The sequence below is a fragment of the Salvelinus alpinus genome, chromosome 6, assembly GCF_045679555.1.
Source record: "Salvelinus alpinus chromosome 6, SLU_Salpinus.1, whole genome shotgun sequence".
NCBI lineage: Eukaryota > Metazoa > Chordata > Actinopteri > Salmoniformes > Salmonidae > Salvelinus > Salvelinus alpinus.
In genome coordinates, this window is record NC_092091.1 from 74721212 (window position 1) to 74743639 (window position 22428).

At 40.6% G+C, this 22428-nt stretch overlaps 2 protein-coding genes and 1 long non-coding RNA gene across 4 annotated transcripts in view; 2 read left to right on the forward strand and 1 right to left on the reverse strand.

Moving 5' to 3' along the window:
• The window catches only part of LOC139579371 (uncharacterized), a 331703-nt gene that overhangs the window by 1974 nt on the left and 307301 nt on the right, over positions 1 to 22428 (forward strand). The gene's annotated exons all lie outside the window — the stretch shown is intronic.
• Positions 59 to 7295, reverse strand: LOC139579329 (trichohyalin-like). The gene is made up of 5 exons (XM_071407892.1): positions 7274 to 7295; positions 6454 to 6543; positions 3508 to 3577; positions 2711 to 3310; positions 59 to 2442 (listed from the first exon to the last, which is right to left on the reverse strand). The coding sequence occupies exons 3-5, from the start codon at positions 3527 to 3529 to the stop codon at positions 533 to 535; spliced, it is 2532 nt and encodes an 843-aa protein (XP_071263993.1). The 5' UTR covers positions 3530 to 3577; positions 6454 to 6543; positions 7274 to 7295; the 3' UTR covers positions 59 to 532.
• On the forward strand, positions 7479 to 9651 carry LOC139579340 (GTPase IMAP family member 4-like). 2 transcript variants are annotated; one of them, XM_071407911.1, is made up of 3 exons: positions 7479 to 7688; positions 8158 to 8214; positions 8377 to 9651. In XM_071407911.1, the coding sequence occupies exons 1-3, from the start codon at positions 7658 to 7660 to the stop codon at positions 9270 to 9272; spliced, it is 984 nt and encodes a 327-aa protein (XP_071264012.1). In that variant the 5' UTR covers positions 7479 to 7657; the 3' UTR covers positions 9273 to 9651. The 2 variants fall into 2 exon arrangements, with proteins under 2 accessions (XP_071264012.1, XP_071264013.1); XM_071407912.1 differs by lacking the exon at positions 8158 to 8214 and having other exon boundaries at positions 7537 to 7688.

A 22428-nucleotide genomic window follows, 5' to 3' on the forward strand; every position in this document is an offset into this window, starting at 1 on the left:
ACAGTCTTCAAACAACATGGCATATTACAAAACGCATAGGAAAAAATACTTCATTTGGTCATCTTTTGTGCTTCATTTTATCAAAGCTCTACTCAATGTATTTTTTTCAACACCATGTGTTTGGGCAGAATCAATCTGCCTTACAGTTTCCTTTTTTCTCCGTGAACAATACTGAAAAAAACTTTTTCTGACAAACATTGCATAATGTTTGCTGCCAACTTGTACACCACCTGGACAGACATACAACATATGAAACAAGTTTTATCATAACAAACCAGCAATACATCAAATAATATTGTGATGATGTCCCTTCCACAAAGGGTGGTTGGTCCGTCAACAGTTTTAACATCCATTAAAATGTCAATACCATCTGAATTTTCCTTTGGAAACTGCAGAATCAACAGTGCTGATACCTTTTACTCTGTCCACTGCAATTTGTGTTCATTGCTTTTTGCAGTTCCTGTTGCAGTTGCAGCTCCACTTTCTACTGTCATTCCAAGTCCTAAAACTGTTGCTCCAGCTCCCAATTATCCTACATGCATGTGCAGGCATCCTTTTTCTCCTCTTCACGTCTTTTTCTCTCTTCCTCCTCGCGTCTTTCTCTCTCCTCACATCTTTTTCTCTCCTCCTCCTCACGTCTTTTTCTCTCCTCCTCCTCACGTCTTTTTCTCTCCTCCTCACGTCTTTTTCTCTCCTCCTCGCGTCTTTTTCTCTCCTCCTCGCGTCTTTTTCTCTCCTCCTCGCGTCTTTTTCTCTCCTCCTCGCGTCTTTTTCTCTCCTCCTCGCGTCTTTTTCTCTCCTCCTTCCATCTTTCTCTCTCCACATGTCTATAGCTCCACAGCTCCCCAAATATTATTTCCATCATCTCCTCACGTCTTTTTCTCTCCTCCTCGCGTCTTTTTCTCTCCTCCTCATGTCTTTTTCTCTCCTCCTCATGTCTTTTTCTCTCCTCCTCGCGTCTTGCTCTACTCATAAATATATAGCTCCACAGCTCAAAGGAGTTTACCCTCTCCGCACATCTTTCTCTCCTCTCCTCATGTCTTTCTCTCCATTCCTCACGTCTTTCTCTCCATTCCTCACGTCTTTCTCTCTCCTCCACACATCTTTCTCTCTCCACATGTCTATAGATCCACAGCTCCCCAAATACTATTTTCCTCATCTCCTCAGGTATTTCTCTCACCTCCTCACGTCTTTTTCTCTCCTCCTCGCGTCTTTTTCTCTCCTCCTCACGTCTTTTTCTCTCCTCCTCACGTCTTTTTCTCTCCTCCTCACGTCTTTTTCTCTCCTCCTCACGACTTTCTCTCTCCACCTCACGACTTTCTCTCTCCTCCTCACGACTTTTTCGCTCCCTATGACTACAGCGCCACCGAACCTCAAATATTTCTCTCTCCTCCTCACGTCTTTCTCTCTCCTCTTCACGTCTTTCTCTCTCCTCCTCACGTCTTTCTCTCTCATCCTCACGTCTTTCTCTCCCCTCACGTCTTTCGCTCTCCTCCACGCGTCTTTCGCTCTCCTCCACGCGTCTTTCGCTCTCCTCCACGCGTCTTTCGCTCTCCTCCACGCGTCTTTCGCTCTCCTCCTCACGTCTTTCTCTCTCCTCTTCACGTCTTTTGCTCTCCTCCACACGTCTTTCGCTCTCCTCCACGCGTCTTTCGCTCTCCTCATCTCTTCTTCTATACACATATCTATAGCTCAACATACACTCAAATATTTCCATCTCCTCATATCTTTCTCTCTCCTCCTCACGTCTTTCTCTCGCCTCCTCACGTCTTTCTCTCGCCTCCTCACGTCTTTCTCTCTCCTCCTCACGTCTTTCTCTCTCCTCACGTCTTTTTCTCTCCTCCTCACGTCTTTTTCTCTCCTCCTCACATCTTTCTCTCTGCTCAAGTCTTTTTCTCTCCTCCTCACGTCTTTTTCTCTCCTCCTCACGTCTTTTTCTCTCCTCCTTCCATCTTTCTCTCTCCTCCTCACATCTCTCTCTCTGCTCACGTCTTTTTCTCCTCTCCTCGCATCTTTCGCTGTCCTCCACCCATCTTTTTCTCTCCTCCTCACTTCTGTTTCTTACCACATATCTACAGCTCCACAGCTCCTCAAATATTTCCATCTCCTCAAGTCTTTTTATCTCCTCCTCAAGTCTTTCTCTCTCCTCCTCAAGTCCTTCTCGCTCCTCCTCAAGTCCTTCTCGCTCCTCCTCATGCCTGTTTCTCCACAGAGGTCCATAGATCCTCAGCATCTTAAACATTATTTCAATTTCCTTATATTCTTGTCTCTCCTCCTCAAGTCTTTTTATTTCCTCCACTCGTTTTACTTCATAATCCATAATGTCCTCCATTACTGATAGATATGTAAAACCGTCGGTTAAGAGAAGTATTCCCCGGTGCAATTCTTTCTCGACAATCCAAAAGCTCAGCCCCGTCTTCATTGAGATGTACAATACCAGCTCTGTTTTAAAGCAAAGAGACATTATTTTATTGTAGCGTTATTGACACTTCATCCAGCTGTTTTTGATGGGACACTGATCATTTGTCAGTAGGACTAGAGTGTATTTTCCTGTATTTTCCTAATTTTTCATATCATAAAGGTATTTATTTCATATTTTTATGTAACCGTGCAGGCAAGTCAGACGATTTGATTAATAGGATCACCATTCTAAGTTGTTATTGACCAGCAAGTTAAATCTAAATCTAAATCAGACAGAGCACTAACTTACCACTTTTCTTTGCTCCGGGTGACCAAAAGTAATATGATCTGTTATGTACCACAGTCTGCATTCTGTTGATCTTCTCAAACAGTTCTGTCACCTGGCTTGGAGGACCAGACTCATTGTTGAACACATGGTATCTCTGACCATATCTCTGAACAACTTGCCCAAGTGGTTCACCTGCATTTTGGATATAGTCTTCTATCGATGTACGTTTCAACATGTCTCCATGTGTGAAGAGTATCATGGTGAACTCTCTCACCTCCTCACCAAATATGTCCTCCATCTTTTGTACAGCTGCATTCTGTTCCTCTGTGAACCTGCCCAGCTGGATCACCAGCAGGAAGATATTGATGATTTTGTATGTTTCCTTCTTTAAGGATAGAAACAGTTTGTAACTGGACACCTCAGCACAGTCTAGTCCAGGAGTGTCCACAAGAGCTATCTCCCTCCCACAAACAACTTCTCTCTCCCTCTCACAAGTCTTTGTCACAGTTGAGAAACTACATGATGATTCAAACTCCTCCCTGCTGAGGATGGTGTTTCCTGAAGCACTCTTCCCACATCCAACTTTCCCCACAAGTACAATCTCTATAAGAAAAGTAGGATCTAAAACACAAACAGTGCATGTAGATTATACATAGTCACCTCAAACATTTACTAAAATAAACTGACAGAAATATATATTTTGCTAGAAAAGACAGATGGTTTATTTAACACTAATGGTTAAGATGAAGAAGAGAGAACAAAGAAATTACTTTGGAATTTTGTTCTCAATGTCTGATAATTGTGACTAGTTGTCTTACCAGATAAGGGAGCCTGTGCCATATCATCTCTCTCTGCACATCACCAGGGACACCATGTTACAAAAAGTCACTGCAACAAAGTAAGCAGGTGCAAAATTGGGATTCAACTACATTTGTATTTTGAATTTATGCATGAGCCGTGCTTTAAATGTTTGACCTCTAGGCTCCTTACCAACGTAATAATGTTTTAAATGCAGTAGATTTACTCCCAGTAGTAGGCTAAACCAAATATTGTTCTTGCTGTTTAAAAAAAATATTTACACTACAGTTCAAAAGTTTGGGGTCACTTAGAAATGTCCTTGTTTTTTTAAAAGAAAAGCACATTTTTGTCCATTAAAATAAAATCTAATATGATCAGAAATACAGTGTAGACATTGTTAATGTTGTAAATGACTGTTGTAGCTGGAAACGGCAGATTTTTTACGGAATATCTACATAGGCGTGCAGAGGCCCATTATCAGCAACCATCACTCCTGTGTCCCAATGGCACGCTGTGTTAGCCTTTTAAAATGATAAACGTGGATTAGCTAACTGATCATTAGAAAACCCTTTTGCAATTATGTTAGCACAGCTGAAAACTGTTGTCCTGATTAAAGACGCAATAAAACTGGCCTTCTTTAGACTAGTTGAGTTTCTGGAGCATCAGCATTTGTGGGTTCGATTACAGGCTCAAAATGGCCAGAAACAAAGACCTTTCTTCTGAAACTCGTCAGTCTATTCTTGTGCTGAGAAATGAAGGCAATTCCATGCGAGAAATTGCCAAGAAACTGAAGATCTCGTACAATGCTGTGTACTACTCTCTTCAAAGAACAGCACAAACTGGCTCTAACCAGAATAGAAAGAGGAGTGGGAGGCCCCGGTGCACAACTGAGCAAAAGGACAAGTACTTTAGAGTGTCTCGTTTGAGAAACAGAAGCCTCACAATTCCTCAACTGGCAACTTCATTATGTTAGATTCTGGGTTAAACTGGGAACATTGTTACACTCAGAAGGATAGTATCTAACAGTGAAAGAGACTGGTTTTTACATCAGAAGTTAATAGATGGCTTTGGAATGTGTAGGGGAGACGGGTGGAGACCTTAGAACCTAACAATGTCACTGAGGGAGAGAGGGTAATGTATAACGTTTACATTATATCAGGATATGCTATGGTTAGCCATCAGGGATCCTATGGGTGGGATCCTCTGGGAGGAAAAGAGACAAAGTCTGGTATCAATCATCCTGACAGCCTTGAGTTGGGGAGGAGTGAGCACTGGGGTAGAGGTCAGGTCAGATGAAGTGAGGAAGAACAGATCTCACTAAGGTTCTGTCTAGCAACAGAGATGCATTGGCTGTTCAGATGTGGTGGAGGAGAATCAGCCTAGGAGAAAGGGTTAAATATCAGTGCTTGTGTGAAATGTCGTTTGTGTGAATGCAGCTGTATGGACCCTTTGGGAAGAATTAAACTTGGTCAAGCTTCTCTAGTGTCCATTGCTATTTACTCTGAAAATAACAACCTAACAATTAAATAGTACCCTCAAAACACCAGTCTTAACGTCAACAGTGAAGAGGCAACTCCGGGATGCTAGCCTTCTTGGCAGAGTTCCTCAGTCCAGTGTCTGTGTTCTTTTGCCCATCTTAATAATTTATTTTTTGGGGCCAGTCTGAAATATGGCTTATTCTTGGCAACTCTGCCTAGAAGGCCAGCATCCCGGAGTTGCACCTCCACTGTTGACGTTGAGACAGTTATTTTGCGGGTACTATTTAATGAAGTTGCCAGTTGAGGACTTGTGAGGCATCTGTTTCTCAAACTAGATACTCTAATGTACTTGTCCTCTTGCTCAGTTGTGCACCGGGGCCTCCCACTACTCTTTATATTCTGGTTAGAGACAGTTTACGCTGTTCTGTGAAGGGAGTAGTACACAATGTTGTACGAGATCTTCAGTTGTACGAGATCTTCAGTTTCTTGGCAATTTCTCGCATGGAATAGCCTTCATTTCTCAGAATAAGAACAGACTGACCAGTTTCAGAAGAAAGTCTTTGTTTCTGGCCCTTTTCAGCCTGTAGTCAAACCCACGAATGCTGATGGTCCAGATACTCAATTAGTCTAAAGAAGGACAATTGTATTGCTTCTTTAATCAGGACAACCATCTTCAGCTGTGCTAACAATTTCAAAAGGGTTTTCTAATGATAAATTAGCCTTTAAAAATGATAAACCTGGATTAGCTAACACAGCGTGCCATTGGAACACAGGAGTGATGGTTGCTGATAATGGGCCTCTGCACGCCTATGTAGATATTCCGTAAAAAATCTGCCGTTTCCAGCTACAATAGTCATTTACAACATTAACAATGTCTACACTGTATTTCTGATCAATTTGATGTTATTTTAAATGGACAAAAAAAATTGTTTTACTTTCAAAAACAAGGACATTTCTAAATGACCTCAAACATTTGAACTGTAGTGTATGTTTAGACAATAAATAAGCAAAACAACTTCTATTTTGAAGTGTAACATTTCTTGTAATTGAAACACCTTGTCCTTAAAGTGACAACCAGCAGTTGAAACAATAAAGTGTCCTCCCAGCCCGTTTCTGTAAAAAACTGAGGGATGGGACTGGAAAAATGTGACCGCTCTCAAATTCATAGACAGAGCAATGGATGCAAGGATTGACCATCCATTCATGATAAAAAAATTATATTGTTTTGGCAATGTTGAGGCTATTTGTTTAAATTTCCTTTGTTTACAAATATTGGAGTAAAACAAGCTTCTATTTTGGGTTCTGATGATGTCTGACAGTTGAACAAAGCTCATGAGGCATTTACAAGTTATATTCTTCAAGAATCAGTGGGTACATTTCAATCATGTATAACTCCAAAAAGGATGTAGCAACTACAGATTGCCCCTTTAAGCTGAACAAATAATTGAAATGTAGCTTGTGGCTAGCCTAAGTGGCTATTGGGCTTACCTTGAAGTTGTTGGTAATGTTGGGTGACTTTGTCCTCTTGAAAATGTCCATACTTATAGGTTACAATGATAACACGTCATGTACAATTGTCTGAAATGACAAGCATTTAGAATTAAAACATGTAAATGTAAAGTTATTAGGTACAAGAAACACCAGGGAGATACAATTACCTTCATCAACCTTTGGTACAATGAGAACACTAAACTCAGTGGACTGAGCCCTTGTTACATATTAGCTGTTTGCTTAACAACTACACAAGGCAATTTGCAACTGTAAGCAACTTCATATAGCCACCCAGAAAAAAGGCAGACATCCAGACTTCAGGTTGAATTGTTTTTTAGCTACAGTAAAATATATCAAACAGTGATGACAGGCATTGACAGGACGGTCACATACACAAGTTCACAGGTTAGGTAGGACATGATATATCTTTTAGATAGGAACTACAGTAACGATACATGCCCTCAATGTGAAGTTACATCAATCCATAAATACAGAGCACAGGTACAACCCTTTTCATATAAACCTTTTAAGGTAACGTTATTAAGAAAAAGCATTGAATTACCAATAACTTGCTAGCAACAGCTAGTGTGACATTAAAGCGCACTGAATGACGGTGCTAGTTAGCGTGTACTTATCATGGCAAGTAAGCAAACACTTGATTAACTTGTCGAAATAGGCTTTAAATACATTAACGGCAACAAAAAATATATACATAGTCACATTCGATAATGACTTTGGGATATATGAACCGGTTTTCAAAAGACTATTGTGTTATAGTTTTAAACAGTTTTTATCTAAAGAGGAAATAGACACAAACCTGCTCTCAGAATATCTCTCTCAGACTGAAGAGCAGGCAGACCAACTTTCCAAATAGGGGAGAAGCACTCAAAACCCAATAGTTGTTCTTTCAAGGAAAATAATGCAAAAAAGGTCAGTCTGAAGACCTCTTGTATTGCCAACCGTCCTACAATGGCAGTAAAGATGTTTTATGAATTCTACGACACATAATGAAAGGAAACGTATCACACCCTTTAGTGAAGTGAATGGTTTCACCCACTACTCTGCCGGAGAACGACTGTGTTCTATGATATTACATTGCTCGCAGCGCGAGTGGGGTTGATGCGAACTCTACTTTTTCACAAGGCCAAGGATCCTAACAAAACATGAATTCGTTGCATTCTCATGAACTACACTGACTGCGATGGCGACTTCACAATGGGGAAAACATGACTGTAAGTACTCATGTGATTGTTGATTAAGTTAGGCGTATTGTCTATTCTGACTGAGTGTTGTGCATTCCTTATACCAGAATGGGTGAATTACCTAAAATTGGACCTCTTCATCCCCATGGCCACACCTTGATTCAGAAAATACGCCATTTTATTTATGAAAAGTGTATCTTTCAAACTCTGTGCTACTTATGTTTGTGATCTACTTCATATCTTACTTTGGGAATCCACACATGGAAAAACGATGTTTATACATGTTTCAAGATAACTAACCTATGATAATGCATGAACTCCACTGCTGCTCTGTAGACTACTGCAACCACTTTACATTTGTAAAGGGTCAATTAGTGTACACTGACTAAGTTTAATAGGATTCATTGAGGAAATCAGTCAACCTATCTGAAATGGAACTGTGTTTTTTAAAATGATATATTTAGGGATATTTGAATACATAATTGTTATTCTATTACAGCAAGTTCAGGGGGACAACAAGAGAGAAAAAGAAACAGCATGTCCCTCCCTATGGAATGTAAGCTTAACACACACACACTGCTATACAATGATTGTACAATATGTTGTGGAGCAGAGTACATTAACAATAGTGTGTACCTTTAGACAGACACACTGTGACAGTTTTAACTTTTTTTTATTTGGGGCTTGAACTGAAGTTATACTTTTGTGTTGTTTTTAGTTTCTGAGCTGAGGATTGTCATAGTGGGGAAGACAGGAGCAGGGAAGAGTGCATCAGGAAACACCATACTGGGAAGAACAGAGTTTGAAGTAAATTGTGCTGCCCAGTCGGTGACCAAACAATGTGGTAGGAGCAGTGAGATGGGCATCACAGTCATCGACACCCCGGGTCTGTTTGACACTCTACTCTCAGAGTCTTCAGTGAGGACCCAACTAGTGGAGTGCATCGCCCTCTCCTCTCCTGGACCACATGTCTTCCTGCTTGTTGTCCAAATTGGTCGTTTTACAGAAGAAGAGCAGAACGCTGTTAAGAGGATCAAGGACATCTTTGGAGAGGCAGCAGTGAGACACACCATGGTCCTGTTCACCTGTGGAGATAAATTAAAAAAGAAAAGCATTGAGGAGTTTATCCAAGAGGCTGGTGCAAGACTAAAGCAGCTCATTGAGACATGTGGAAACCGATACCACGTCTTCAACAATGAGAACACAGATGACCGTGAGCAAGTAAAGCAGCTGATGAACAAAGTAACAGCCATGGTGAAAGAGAATAAAGGGAGCTGTTACACCAACGACATGTACCAACAAGTGGAGAGAGCCATCCAGAGGAGAGAGAAAGAACTGAAAAGGGGGTATGAAAAAGAGCTGAAAGAGAAGGAAGATCTGGAGTCACAATTAGAGCGAGCAATGAAGGCACTGGATCTGAAAGACTCTGATATACAAGAAAAACAGAAAGAGATAGATGACCTGCAGGGACAAGTGAAACGGATTAGAGAGGACAAAGACTTGCTCAAAAAGAAGAAACAGAGAGTCAGAGAAAAGGCAGAAAAAGACTTTGACAAGAAAAATATTGTTTTTGAATTCGCTAGAAAATCTACTGAACGCTGTACCACACAATGATGTTGTAAAAGAGCAGAGCCTTTTGGCATGTTGTCATTATGAACGTAACGTTTGACTTCATAACTATCACTCCTTGGTTTGGGCAGCCATGTTAGCCTTAGGCAGCCATTTTACTGTAAGTGATTATACATGGACTCTGCAAGAACAACAGCAGCCAGAATTTGAGCACTAATGTTGCACATTATTCCAGTTCAAACACCTGTATTATCAGCCAGACAAAGACAATGATATGAATAATGATTCTGTTGCTTGCTTTTTGCATAATGCTTGCTTACATAATGCAATATTAATCTCATGTTAATGTAAATTGTATGATGAATATATTTTTATAGAATACATTGCATTGTATCTTTTGATAAACCTTCCATTTTGTAGTACAGCATCAATGTCCTTTGTTTTTACTCTTCATTAGTGTTTGTTGGGTTTGCACAGAAAGGCACTGAGCAGTGTAATAGTAAAGAATAGTGTTGGTGTAAAAATATAACAGTAAAAAAAATAATTAAGTTAATTTTAATATTTGTTCATTTTTGGTCAAGAAATGTCACCAACCACGAAAGCAATATTTTTACAACATCAATACAATGTCCATGAAAATGATCAGCCATTGTTGACTATACATATTACAATACCTGATGGATATTACAAGTGGTATTTTCAGTGGCCCTTTATTTTAGTGCCATGAAATAATTAGGAAATTAATATGAACTATTTGTGCTTAGTCATTCATCCTTCTCCTGATGAGGAATGGTAGCTGTTTGTGCCTATAAAGGAGGAGTGTGTGTGTGTGTGTGTATATACAGTTGATGTCGGAAGTTTACATACACTTCGGCTGGAGTCATTGCAGGGCGCCAATTTCAAACAACAAATCTCATAAGTAAAATTCCTCAAACATACAAGTATTATATAGCATTTTAAAGATAAACTTCTTGTTAATCCAACCACAGTGTCCGATTTTCAAAAAGGCTTTACGGCGAAAGCATACAATGTGATTATGTTAGGTCAGCGCCTAGTCACAAAAAACATTAGCCATTTTCCAGCCAAAGAGTGGAGTCACAAAAATGAGAAAGAGAGAAAATGAATCACTAACCTTTGATGATCTTCATCAGATGGCACGCATAGGACTTCATGTTACACAATACATGTATGTTTTGTTCGATTAAGTTCATATTTATATCCAAAAATCTCAGTTTACTTTGGCGCGTTATGTTCAGTAATGTTTTACCTCCAAAACATCCTGTGATTTTGCAGAGAGCCACATCAATTTATAGAAATACTCATCATAAACGTTGATGAAAGATACACGTGTTATGCATAGTATTAAAGATTAACTTCTCCTTAATACAACCGCTGTGTCAGATTTCAAAAAAGCTTTACGGTGAAAGCACACCATGCGATAATCTGAGTACAGCGCTCAGCCACCAAAACAAGCCATACATATACCCGCCATGTTGTGGAGTCAACAAAAGTCTGAAATAGTGTTATAAAAATTCCCTTACCTCTTCATCGGAATGCACTCCCAGGAATCCCAGTTCCACAATAAATGTTTGTTTTGTTCGATTATGTCCAAATACCTCCCTTTTTGTTCTCGCGTTAAGTTCACTAATCCAAATGCACAAAGTGCGGGCACTAAGTCCAGACGAAAAGTCAAAAAATTCCATTAACGTTCAGAGAAACATGTCAAACGATGTATATGATCAATCTTTAGGATGTTTTAATCATAAATCTTCAATAATATTCCAACCGGACAATTCCGTTTAGAAAGGAAAGGGAACGGAGCTCGTGCTCACGGCCGCGCGTGATAAACACCTCAGGGCTTTTAGCTGAGCCACTTACTGTGAATGGTCTTATTCTCTCCCCTTTCACAATAGAAGCCTGAAACAACTTTCTAAAGACTGTTGACGTCTAGTGGAAGTGTCGGGAAGTGCAAACTGACCCCATTTACACTGGATATTGGATAGGCATCACTTGAAAAACTACAAACCTCAGATTTCCCACTTCCTGGTTGGATTTTTTTCAGGTTTTCGCCTGCCATATGAGATCTGTTATATTCACAGACATCATTTTAACAGTTTTGGAAAGTAGTAGCAGGTTATTTAGTTCGGGCTCGCTCATCCAAAATTCCAAATGTTGCCCCCTAATCTAGTGAGGCTAACTTGTTTTTCAACCACTCCACACATTTCTTGTTAACCAACTATAGTTTTGGCAAGTCGGTTAGGACATCTACTTTGTGCATGACAGGTAATTTTTCCAACAATTGTTTACAGATTATTTCACTGTATCACAATTCCTGTTGGTCTGAAGTTTACATACACTAAGTTGACTGTGCCTTTAAACAGCTTGGAAAATTCCAGAAAAGTATGTCATGGCTTTAGATGTTTCTGATAGGCTAATTGACATAATTTGAGTCAATTGGAGGTGTACCTGTGGATGTATTTCAAGGCCTACCTTCAAACTCAGTGCCTCTTTGATTGACATCATGGGAAAATCAAAAGAAATCAGCCAAGACCTCAGAAAACAAATTGTAGACCACAAGTCTGGTTCATCCTTGGGAGCAATTTCCAAACGCCTGAAGGTACCACTTTATCTGTACAAACCATAGTATGCAAGTAAAAACACCATAGGACCACACAGCAGTCATACCGCTCAGGAAGGAGTCACGTTTTGTCTCCTACAGATGAACGTACTTTGGTGCGAAAAGTGCCAAAGTCAATCCCAGAACAACAGCAAAGGACCTTGTGAAGATGCTGGAGGAAACAGGTACAAAAGTATCTATATCCACAGTGAAACGAGTCCTATATCGACAACCTGAAAGGCCGCTCAGCAAGGAAGTAGACACTGCTCCAAACCCGCCATTAAAAATCCAGACTACGCTTTGCGACTACATGGGGAAAAAGATTGTACTTTTTGGAGAAATGTACTCTGGTCTGATGAAACAAATTACCATCGTTATGTTTGGAGGACAAAGGGGGAGCCTTGCAAGCCGAAGAACACCATCCCAACCGTGAAGCATGGGAGTGGCAGCATCATGTTGTGGGGGTGCTTTGCTACAGAAGGGACTGGTGCACTTCACAAAATAGATGGCATCATGAGGTTGGGAAATTATGTGGATATATTGAAGCAACATCTCAAGACATCAGTCAGGAAGTTAAAGCTTGGTCGCAAATGGGTCTTCCATATGGACAATGACGCCAAGCATACTTCCAAAGTTGTGGCAAAATGGCTTAAGGACAACAAATTCAAGGTATTGGAGTGGCCATCACAAAGCCCTGACCTCAATCCTATAGAAAATGTGTGGGCTGTACTGAATAAGCGTGTGCGAGTAAGTAGGCCTACAAACCTGACTCATTTACACCAGTTCTGTCGAGGAATGGGCCAAAATTCACCCAACTTATTGTGGGAAGCTTGTGGAAGGCTACCCGAAACGTTTGACCCAAGTTAAACAATTTAAAGGCAATGCTACTAAATACTAATTGAGTGTATAAACTTCTGACCCACTGGGAATGTGATGAAAGAAATAAAATCTGAAAGAAATAATTCTCTCTGCTATTATTCTGACATTTCACATTCTTAAAATAATGTGGTGATCCTAAAACAGGGAGTTTTTACTAGGATTAAATGTCAGGAATTGTGAAACACCTTAGCCAAATACATTTAAACTCAATTTATGTAAACTTCCGACTTCAACTGTATTGCTAGCTGATTCAGCCTGACAGACAGGACTAAACCCAAATTCGGGTAAATATGAACTGATTGACTCTCATATGTGCAATACCTAAGCATATCTTTATGGTCATCACTGAGGGTAACAAGTAAAACCTATATTCATGCTGTTAGTAGTAATGCTAAAGGACATTTCTGAACATCCTGTCCTAGAAATTGTGAGAGGAGAAATTAGTTAATGTGTGTTCTCTGTCTTGGCTGAAGAGCTTGGCTGCCCTGAACATTTCCAGTTAAAATGTCTTCAGGCCAATTTTCCAGGCTGATAGGAAAGGCAAGGCTAACTTTCACTCTCTTCTTATCTCAGTCAATTCCATTTCCATTCCAGTCAATTCAGGAAGTACACTGAAATCCATTTCTAATCAATGCCTTTCAATTATAAGAATTACTAAATTGGAATTTGGTTGACATTCTGAATTGAAATGGAATTTACCCCGATCATGCTATCAGTTCTTCAAAAAGTCCCCCTGTTTCAAACATTTAGATTTGCTTTTTTCGAGTGCCTAGTATCTATGACAGTCCCCTTACATTTGTTCTGTGTAGATGTGTTTGCTGTTTTGCCTGCAAGATTAAAGAATATTAAACAATATTTAGAGGTGAGTTGTTCTTGTGGACATTATTAGACACAATCATGGAGACAATGATTTATTCATTAACACAAGGATAAAAAGTCATGTTTTTTACATGTGGAAATCAGTCACACAATTATGTATAAAAGCATTCAAGTTTGTGAATCACTAATTGTATATGTCATAGGAATCTGGTGCCTGACAGCACAGTTGATGACGTAGCAGGCAACCATTAGTTGATGCATGCAACGTCTGAGCAGGGAAAAGCGACCTAATTCTGCATTCATAACCAAGTGGGAAGGCTGTAATTTACCAGTTGTGATGTCGTGAATACCAGTTGGATACATTCATGTGCTTTGAACTTGTTGAGAAACGCCAATTGGCTAATGGCCAACAAGCTGCATCAACTGTAAACTGAAAGAACAGCTATCAATCTTATAAACAAATTAGTGTAAAAATGTATAAATAATTTTTTGTTTGCATGTAACTCCCAAATGCTAAAGTAAAAAGGCTGTTATTGGGGTCATTGTCTTACTAGGTGACATCGGAGGTCAGCTACTGCACAGTCGATAAAGTGGCACACAACCTTGGTTGAGACATGCATCGTCTGAGCAGGGGAACAACTTCCTGGTCACCATTAGACGCCCACAATTGCTACCGTTTTGGGGGATGGAGAAAGACTGTCTCAAAGCACAGAGACTAGAAGAGGAAATGGCTGTTTATCTCCCCACTTCCTCCTGTAGAAGCCAGCCATTGTAGTGGAAAAGTCACATGATTTAAATTCAAAATGTGTCTAACGACCTGCCTTCTAGACACAACTTTATTTTTTAACTCATAATAACCGTATACTCATAGCATTCACCATGCAACAATGCTACTTCCCCTTTACGGCTATCCTTCCTCTTATGCTGCCATCTCTGAGTGTGTAGCAGCCTACTGTAAGTCACATGATTTCATAGAAAATGTCTCTGCATTAGAACTCCCTGCCCTCTAAACACGTTTGTGTTGACTCAAAAGTGTCCGTGATGCATCAAGTTTCTACATAGATCCAAAATGAGGAAATGCATTGACTGTGGTGCATAGTGGTTAATGAAGCTTTCTTTAAATTATGAGAACCATGGTTCTGTGAGGTCCTAAGAATAAGACAGTACAGAATTATCACATGGATTAAGTAAACAATTACATCATGTCCCTTAGGGAAATTTGCTTGACATATGTTTGATGGCTGAAATGTGTCCATTGTGAGAGTTAATACAAATAAAGTATTACTTAATTTTAGGCACCTCATATTTTATCAGGAGTAACAGACTCCTGAAAAAAATGGAACTCAATACAACAACATTCTTCAGTGATAACAAAAAAAATGACAAACAGCTAAATAAACTCAGCAAAAAAAGAAACGTCCCTTTTTCAGGACCCTGTCTTTCAAAGATAATTTGTAAAAATCCAAATAACTTCACAGATCTATATTGTTAAGGGTTTAAACACTGTTTCCCATGCGTGTTCAATTAACCATAAACAGTTAACGACCGTTCCGCAGGTGCATGCTCATTAAGACACTAACAGCTTACAGACGGTAGACAATTAAGGTCAGTTATGAAGCCTTAGGACACTGAAGAGGCCTTTCTACTGACTGAAATAATCTGCATGCTGCAAGAAGGCATGAGGACTGCAGATATGTCCAGGGCAATACATTGGAGGTCAGGAGTTTATAAACACCTTAGCCAAATACATTTAAACTCAGTTTTTCACAATTCCTGACATTTAATCCTAGGTCAGTTAGGATCACTACTTTATTTTAAGAATGTGAAAAGTCAGAATAATAGTAGAGAATTATTTATTTCAGCTTTTATTTCTTTCATCACATTCCCAGTGGGTCAGAAGTTTACATGCATTTGGTAGTAATGCCTTTAAATTGTTTAACTTTGGTCAAACGTTTCAGGTAGCCTTTCACAAGCTTCCCACAATAAGTTGGGTGAATTTTGTCCCATTCCTCCTGACAGAGCTGGTGTAACTGAGTCAGGTTTGTAGGCCTCCTTGCTCGCACACACTTTTTCAGTTCTAACCACAAATTGTCTATAGGATTGAGGTCAGGGCTTTGTGATGGTCACTCCCATACCTTGACTTTGTCCTTAAGCCATTTTGCCACAACTTTGGAAGTTGTCCAACTTTGGAAGTTGACTGATGTCTTGAGATGTTGCTTCAATATATCCACATAGATGGCATCATGAGGAATGAAAAATTATTTTGTGAAGTGCACCAGTCCCTCCTGCAGCAAAGCACCCCCACAACATGATGCTGCCTCCCCCGTGCTTCACGGTTGGGATGGTGTTCTTCAGCTTGCAAGCTTCCCCCTTTTTCCTCCAAACATAACGATAGTCATTATGGCCAAAACGTTCTATTTTTATTTCATTAGACAGTGCAGTTGCAAACCGTAGTCTGGCTTTTTTCCCCCGCGGTTTTGGAGCAGTGGCTTCTTCCTTACTGAGCAGCCTTTCAGGTTTTGTCGATATAGGACTCATTTTACTATGGATATAGATACTTTTGTACCTGTTTCCTCCAGCATCTTCACAAGGTCCTTTGCTGTTGTTCTGGGATTGACTTTGGCACTTTTCGCACCAAAGTACGTTCATCTCTATGAAACAGAATGCGTTTCCTTCCTGAGCGGTATGACGGCTGCGTGGTCCCATGGTATTTATACTTGCGTACTATTGTTTGTACAGATGAACGTGGTACCTTCAGGCATTTGGAAATTGCTCCCAAGGATGAACCAGACTTGTGGAGGTCTACACATTTTTTTCTGAGGTCTTGACTGATTTCTTTTGATTTTCACATGATGTCAAGCAAAGAGGCACAGAGTTTGAAAGTAGGCCTTGAAATACATCCACAGGTACACCTCCAATTGACTCAAATTAAGTCAATTAGCTTATCAGAAGCTTCTAAAGCCATGACATCATTTTCTGGAATTTTCCAAGCTGTTTATAGGCACGGTCAACTTAGTGTATGTAAACTTCTGACCCACTGGAATTGTGATTAAGTGAAATAATCTGTCTGTAAACAATTGTTGGGAAAATTACTTGTCATGCACAAAGTAGATGTCCTAACCGACTTGCCAAAACTATAGTTTGTTAACAAGAAATGTGTGGAGTGGTTGATACACTTAGGTTGGAGTCATTAAAACTCGTTTATGTAAACTTCCGACTTCAACTGTAAATTGCAATGTCCGTACTGTGAGATGCCTAAGACAGCTCTACAGGGAGACAGGACGGACAGCTAATCGTCCTCGCAGTGGCAGACTATGTGTAACACCACCGGATCGGTACATCCGAACCTCACACCTTCGGGACAGGTACAGGATGGCAACAACAAGTGCCGAGTTACACCAGGAACGCACGATCCCTCCATCAGTGCTCAGACTGTCCGTAATAGGCTGGGAGAGGCTGGACTGAGGGCTTGTAGGCCTGTTGTAAGGCAGGTCCTCACCAGACATCACTGGCAAAATCGTCTCCTATGGGCACAAACCCATCGTCGCTGGACCAGACAGGACTGGCAAAAAGTGCTATTCACTGACGAGTCGCAGTTTTGTCTCACCAGGGGTGATGGTCGGATTCGCGTTTGTCGTCGAAGGAATGAGCGTTACACCGAGGCCTGTACTCTGGAGCAGGATTGATTTGGAGGTGGAGGGTCCGTCATGGTCTGGGGCGGTGTGTCACAGCATCATCGGACTGAGCTTGTTGTCATTGCAGGCAATCTCAACGCTGTGCGTTACAGGAAGACATCCTCCTCCCTCATGTGTTACCCTTCCTGCAGGCTCATCCTGACATGACCCTCCAGCATAACAATGCCACCAGCCATACTGCTCATTCTGTGTGTGATTTCCTGCAAGACAGGAATGTCGGTGTTCTGCAATGGCCAGCGAAGAGCCTGGATCTCAATCCCATTGAGCACGTTTGGGACCTGTTGGATCGGAGGGTGAAGGCTAGGGTCATTCCCCCCAGAAATGTCCGGGAAGTTGCAGGTGCCTTGGTGGAAGAGTGGGGTAACATTTCACAGCAAGACCTGGCAAATCTGGTGCAGTCCATGAGGAGGAGATGCACTGCAGTACTTAATGCAGCTGGTGGCCACAGCAGATACTGACTGTTACTTTTGATTTTGACACCCTCTTTGTTCAGGGACACATTATTCAATTTCTGTTAGTCACATGTCTGTGGAACTTGTTCAGTTTATGTCTCAGTTGTTGAATCTTATGTTCATACAAATATTTACACATGTTAAGTTTGCTGAAAAAAGATGCAGTTGACAGTGAGAGGACATTACTTTTTTTGCTGAGTTTTTGTTCATCAACCCCCCCAAGTGTCATTCTTAATTTAGGCTACAATAATAGTAGAATATATTTATTTAATATATTTGAACAGGGACAATGCACAACAAAACTTAAGTCTCAGAAGTGAGAAGTTGTGATGTGTTGCAACAGATTTAGATAACATCTAATTTACATCTGCAGTCTTCCTGTCAACATGCCTTGTGGTAACCACAATACTTTCTATCTCTCATATCTCAACTTGTACATGGTCATCTTACTGTAGAAACATGTCTTTCGCCAAGTGTTAAGTGCAGATAGTCCAGTGAGGTTCTATCCAGCAAAATATGTTCTATTGTCCAATGTTCTCTTTGTACACCTTGTCTCCATCTCCCTATGCCCTGTACTAGTTAGATGATAGCACGGAAAGGAAGAAGTTAAAGAGAGTCCTTTGCTTCTTTTTTTTTCGGAATTGGCAATAAAAACAATGGGTAAAAAAATAGGGAGGTATTTTCAGTGACTTTATTTTATAGTGCCATGAAATAACTGAAATGAATAGTAATGGTTTGTGCTTAAATATTTCATCTCCATTCATCATGCTTCTGAGGCAGCAATGGGAGCTGTGACTGCAACTGTAAATACATTTTACAGTAGCACATAGCTTATGCCACCTGACAGGCAGAAATAAACATTTAACTTTCACCTTTACTCAGGGGGAAATACATTATGAGCTGTCAAATGTGCGATACCCAGATCTTTATGTTCATCCTCTAAGTACTGATGACAGACATTTCCAAGGATTCTATCCTGTAATTATGAGAGGAGATATGAGTTATGTGTGGTGTTCTCTGTCTTGGCTGAAGACCTTGGCTGCCCTGACGTGTTTCAGTTAAAATGTATTTAGGCCCGTTTCCACACTGATAGAGAAGGCAAGGCCAACTTTCACTTTCTTATTCTCTACCAGTTCTTTAAAAAGTCCACTTAGGTTATTTTCTGCTGTTTTCTAGTGCCCTCTAGTGGCTATGATAGTTACATTTGTTCCGTGTAGATTGTGTGTGAAGGGATCACTGCCGCGACCTCCCCTTAAACAAACAATTTTACCACAGTACTACTATGGTGCTTTCATTCATACCATGGTATAGTCTTAATCATGGAAATGTAGCATGGTTTTAACCTTGAAGTATGATAATACTACCATAGTACTAACATTATACCTATATATGACCATGGTCTTGCATCATTTATAACATGGTATAGATCTGAATCACCCTGAAGAAGGCACAGTGATGCCAAAACGTTGGTGGAGTTTTACCCAATACATTACTGGGAGGTTATACATATGGAGTGAGCGACTCTTTGTTTTTATAGCTTAGAGTGAATCAATTGTATTTATAAAGCCCTTCTTACATCAGCTGATGTCACAAAGTGCTGTACAGAAACTCAGCCTAAAACCCCAAATAGCAAGCAATGCAGGTGTAGAAGCACAGTTTATTCTCCGTTAGTCAGCATTTCTACACTAAATACTTTTCTCTGGGTGTGCGCCAGCTCCTGCTTTTTAATAGATCTGAATCATGACAATGTACCATGATTTTAGCTTTGAAGTATGATGGAACTGCCATGCACCTAAATAATACCATGGCACTGCCTCATTTATACCATAGTATAGATATGGATCATGGAAATAACATGGTAATGCCTCATTTATACCATAGTGTAGATATGGATCATGGAAATAACATGGTAATGCCTCATTTATACCATAGTATAGATATGGATCATGGAAATAACATGGTTTGAAACTGCATTATACATTCTACCATGGTAATGCACAATTATGATTGTGACGTAGAAGTGTCACAGGTCACGGGCAGCGTTTGGTAAACTAACACACCCACACCTCACCCTCCCTGCTCCGTTTTTAGCTACATTAGCAATGTGGGTCGACACAAGTTAACTTGACAATCTAAGAATACACAGACACGCTTTCATGTTTAATTGAAGTGACGTTTATTGTACTTATCAATGTTATGGATGAGCGCCATGCTTGTTTCTGTAAATGTGTGATATTGTTCTATATTGTATTATGATAAACTGATTTGCAAAGGTTCAATCAATATAATTAATGATATGTTTAGCTGAGTGGCTTTGATGTTTGCAATGGCTTAATTGATTAAGGAGTTTGGTATGTTCTGACGGGAGGGGCTTCCCCTAGAAAATGAGCCACTCTTTCAGTTCAAGAGAGGGACCGTTTTGACTGAGCTGTTGATGTGCAGCTCTGTTTAAGCTGTCCCACAATGTATACCTTAATGGCAGTACTGTTTATCTTCCAGAATCACTTACTTTTGCGGCTCTGCCATCGTTTTATTTGAAAGAGGTTAGGTTTTTCAGTTTAACCTTCTGGCCTACTCTACGCGACAATGATAAATGGTACCAAAAAATATAATATGGTACCATCTATATGAATTGTGCATTACCATAGTACAATGGCAGTATAATGCATTAAATAAATAAACCCCCCAAGGTCAAGAGGTTGGTTTGTATTATATTGGTGAATTTATATACAAGTATAGGCAAGTTTCTGATAAAGTCTGAGGCAGACTACTATTGTTGGTCCTAGTTTGACTGTAACACCAACGAAAAAGAGACCTAGTTGCTGTGTGAAAAGGGAACTACTTTATGTATTAATAGTACTGTTTTTTGCTCATGTTTGGGTTCCCTGTTTTGCCAACCTGAAATGTGGGAGAAGAGAACTGTGTGCAATAATTTATTAAAAAGTGAGTTTACATTTTTACACTATTGATAAATGGTCACCACACTCTTGATTCCATAGTGCTGCTGGTTCCTTGTCTGTTGAAACTGACTGACTGGCTGGCTGTTCCCTATGGGCCCTGGTCAAACGTAGTGCACTATAGGAAATAGGGTGCTGTTTCGGCTGTATTCCCCAGAGTTTAAAGTGTGTTTGTCTCCCTCTACTGGCTAGGAGGACCAAGACAGACCAGGCCACCATGGCTCACATGGCTGTGTCTCAATAGTTTTAAATGGATTCCTTTCCTCCTATCATTTCCTTCTAGGAGAGGCTGTACATGACCAGACCAGGGGAAACTCCAGGCCTTAGTTATAGACCTGGAGGTTTTCCCAGTCAGGTCACTTGGTCAGGAAAAAGTCCCAGACATATTCATATCATATCAACTGATATGAGGGGACTTTAAAAGATGTATGACTATATGGCTATAGCTATTAATCTTTTAAAACCAGTTCTAACCAGTTTATCTATCTAGTGATATGTAGGAAAGGAGGAGGAAAGATTAACAAAAGTACTGAGATGTAGCCGGTCTCACTCAACAGTGCTGGCCAGTGTCTTTATAACTTCACAGTTTAAACATCATGATTTACAGAGTCTAGATAACTGTGTGCATTCATCCAATTAATAATTCCACTGTTCTGTCCCATATTGATGATGTCAAAATGACAATGGTACGAACACCGACCCATATGTCCATGGAACGACCGAGTCAGAGAGTGTAAAAAATACTTTATTATTTTAAGGCTGAGAATCTTGTTGATTAAAACATATTTTGTTTATAATACCAATGCATGAAAGCTGCCCTGAAAATCATGAATGTAGCTAACTACTAAACCCTTCTGCTGGCTGGGATGTTGGTTGGTCTGTTGCCAGGAGTAATAATACTTTATTATGGAGATGTCTCGGCTCTTGTCCAGAAACAGCCCTTCCCTTTAGGGTTTCTACTGGCCCACTGGCCTCTTGTCCAGAAACAGCCCTTCCCTTTAGGGTTTCTACTGGCCCACTGGCCTCTTGTCCAGAAACAGCCCTTCCCTTTAGGGTTTCTACTGGCCCACTGGCCTCTTGTCCAGAAACAGCCCTTCCCTTTAGGGTTTCTACTGGCCCACTGGCCTCTTGTCCAGAAACAGCCCTTCCCTTTAGGGTTTCTACTGGCCCACTGGCCTCTTGTCCAGAAACAGCCCTTCCCTTTAGGGTTTCTACTGGCCCACTGGCCTCTTGTCCAGAAACAGCCCTTCCCTTTAGGGTTTCTACTGGCCCACTGGCCTCTTGTCCAGAAACAGCCCTTCCCTTTAGGGTTTCTACTGGCCCACTGGCCTCTTGTCCAGAAGCAGCCCTTCCCTTTAGGGTTTCTACTGGCCCACTGGCCTCTTGTCCAGAAACAGCCCTTCCCTTTAGGGTTTCTACTGGCCCACTGGCCTCTTGTCCAGAAACAGCCCTTCCCTTTAGGGTTTCTACTGGCCCACTGGCCTCTTGTCCAGAAACAGCCCTTCCCTTTAGGGTTTCTACTGGCCCACTGGCCTCTTGTCCAGAAACAGCCCTTCCCTTTAGGGTTTCTACTGGCCCACTGGCCTCTTGTCCAGAAACAGCCCTTCCCTTTAGGGTTTCTACTGGCCCAATAAGTACATGGTCTACAGATATCCCTAGACACTTGTAGAGATCTGAGAGGACTTGATAGGATGAATCAATATAGTGATAGCTCCACCTTGCCCTCTGATAGGTGGAATATCACCATATTGCTTAAACCTGTCCAATCCTCTCAGACCTCCA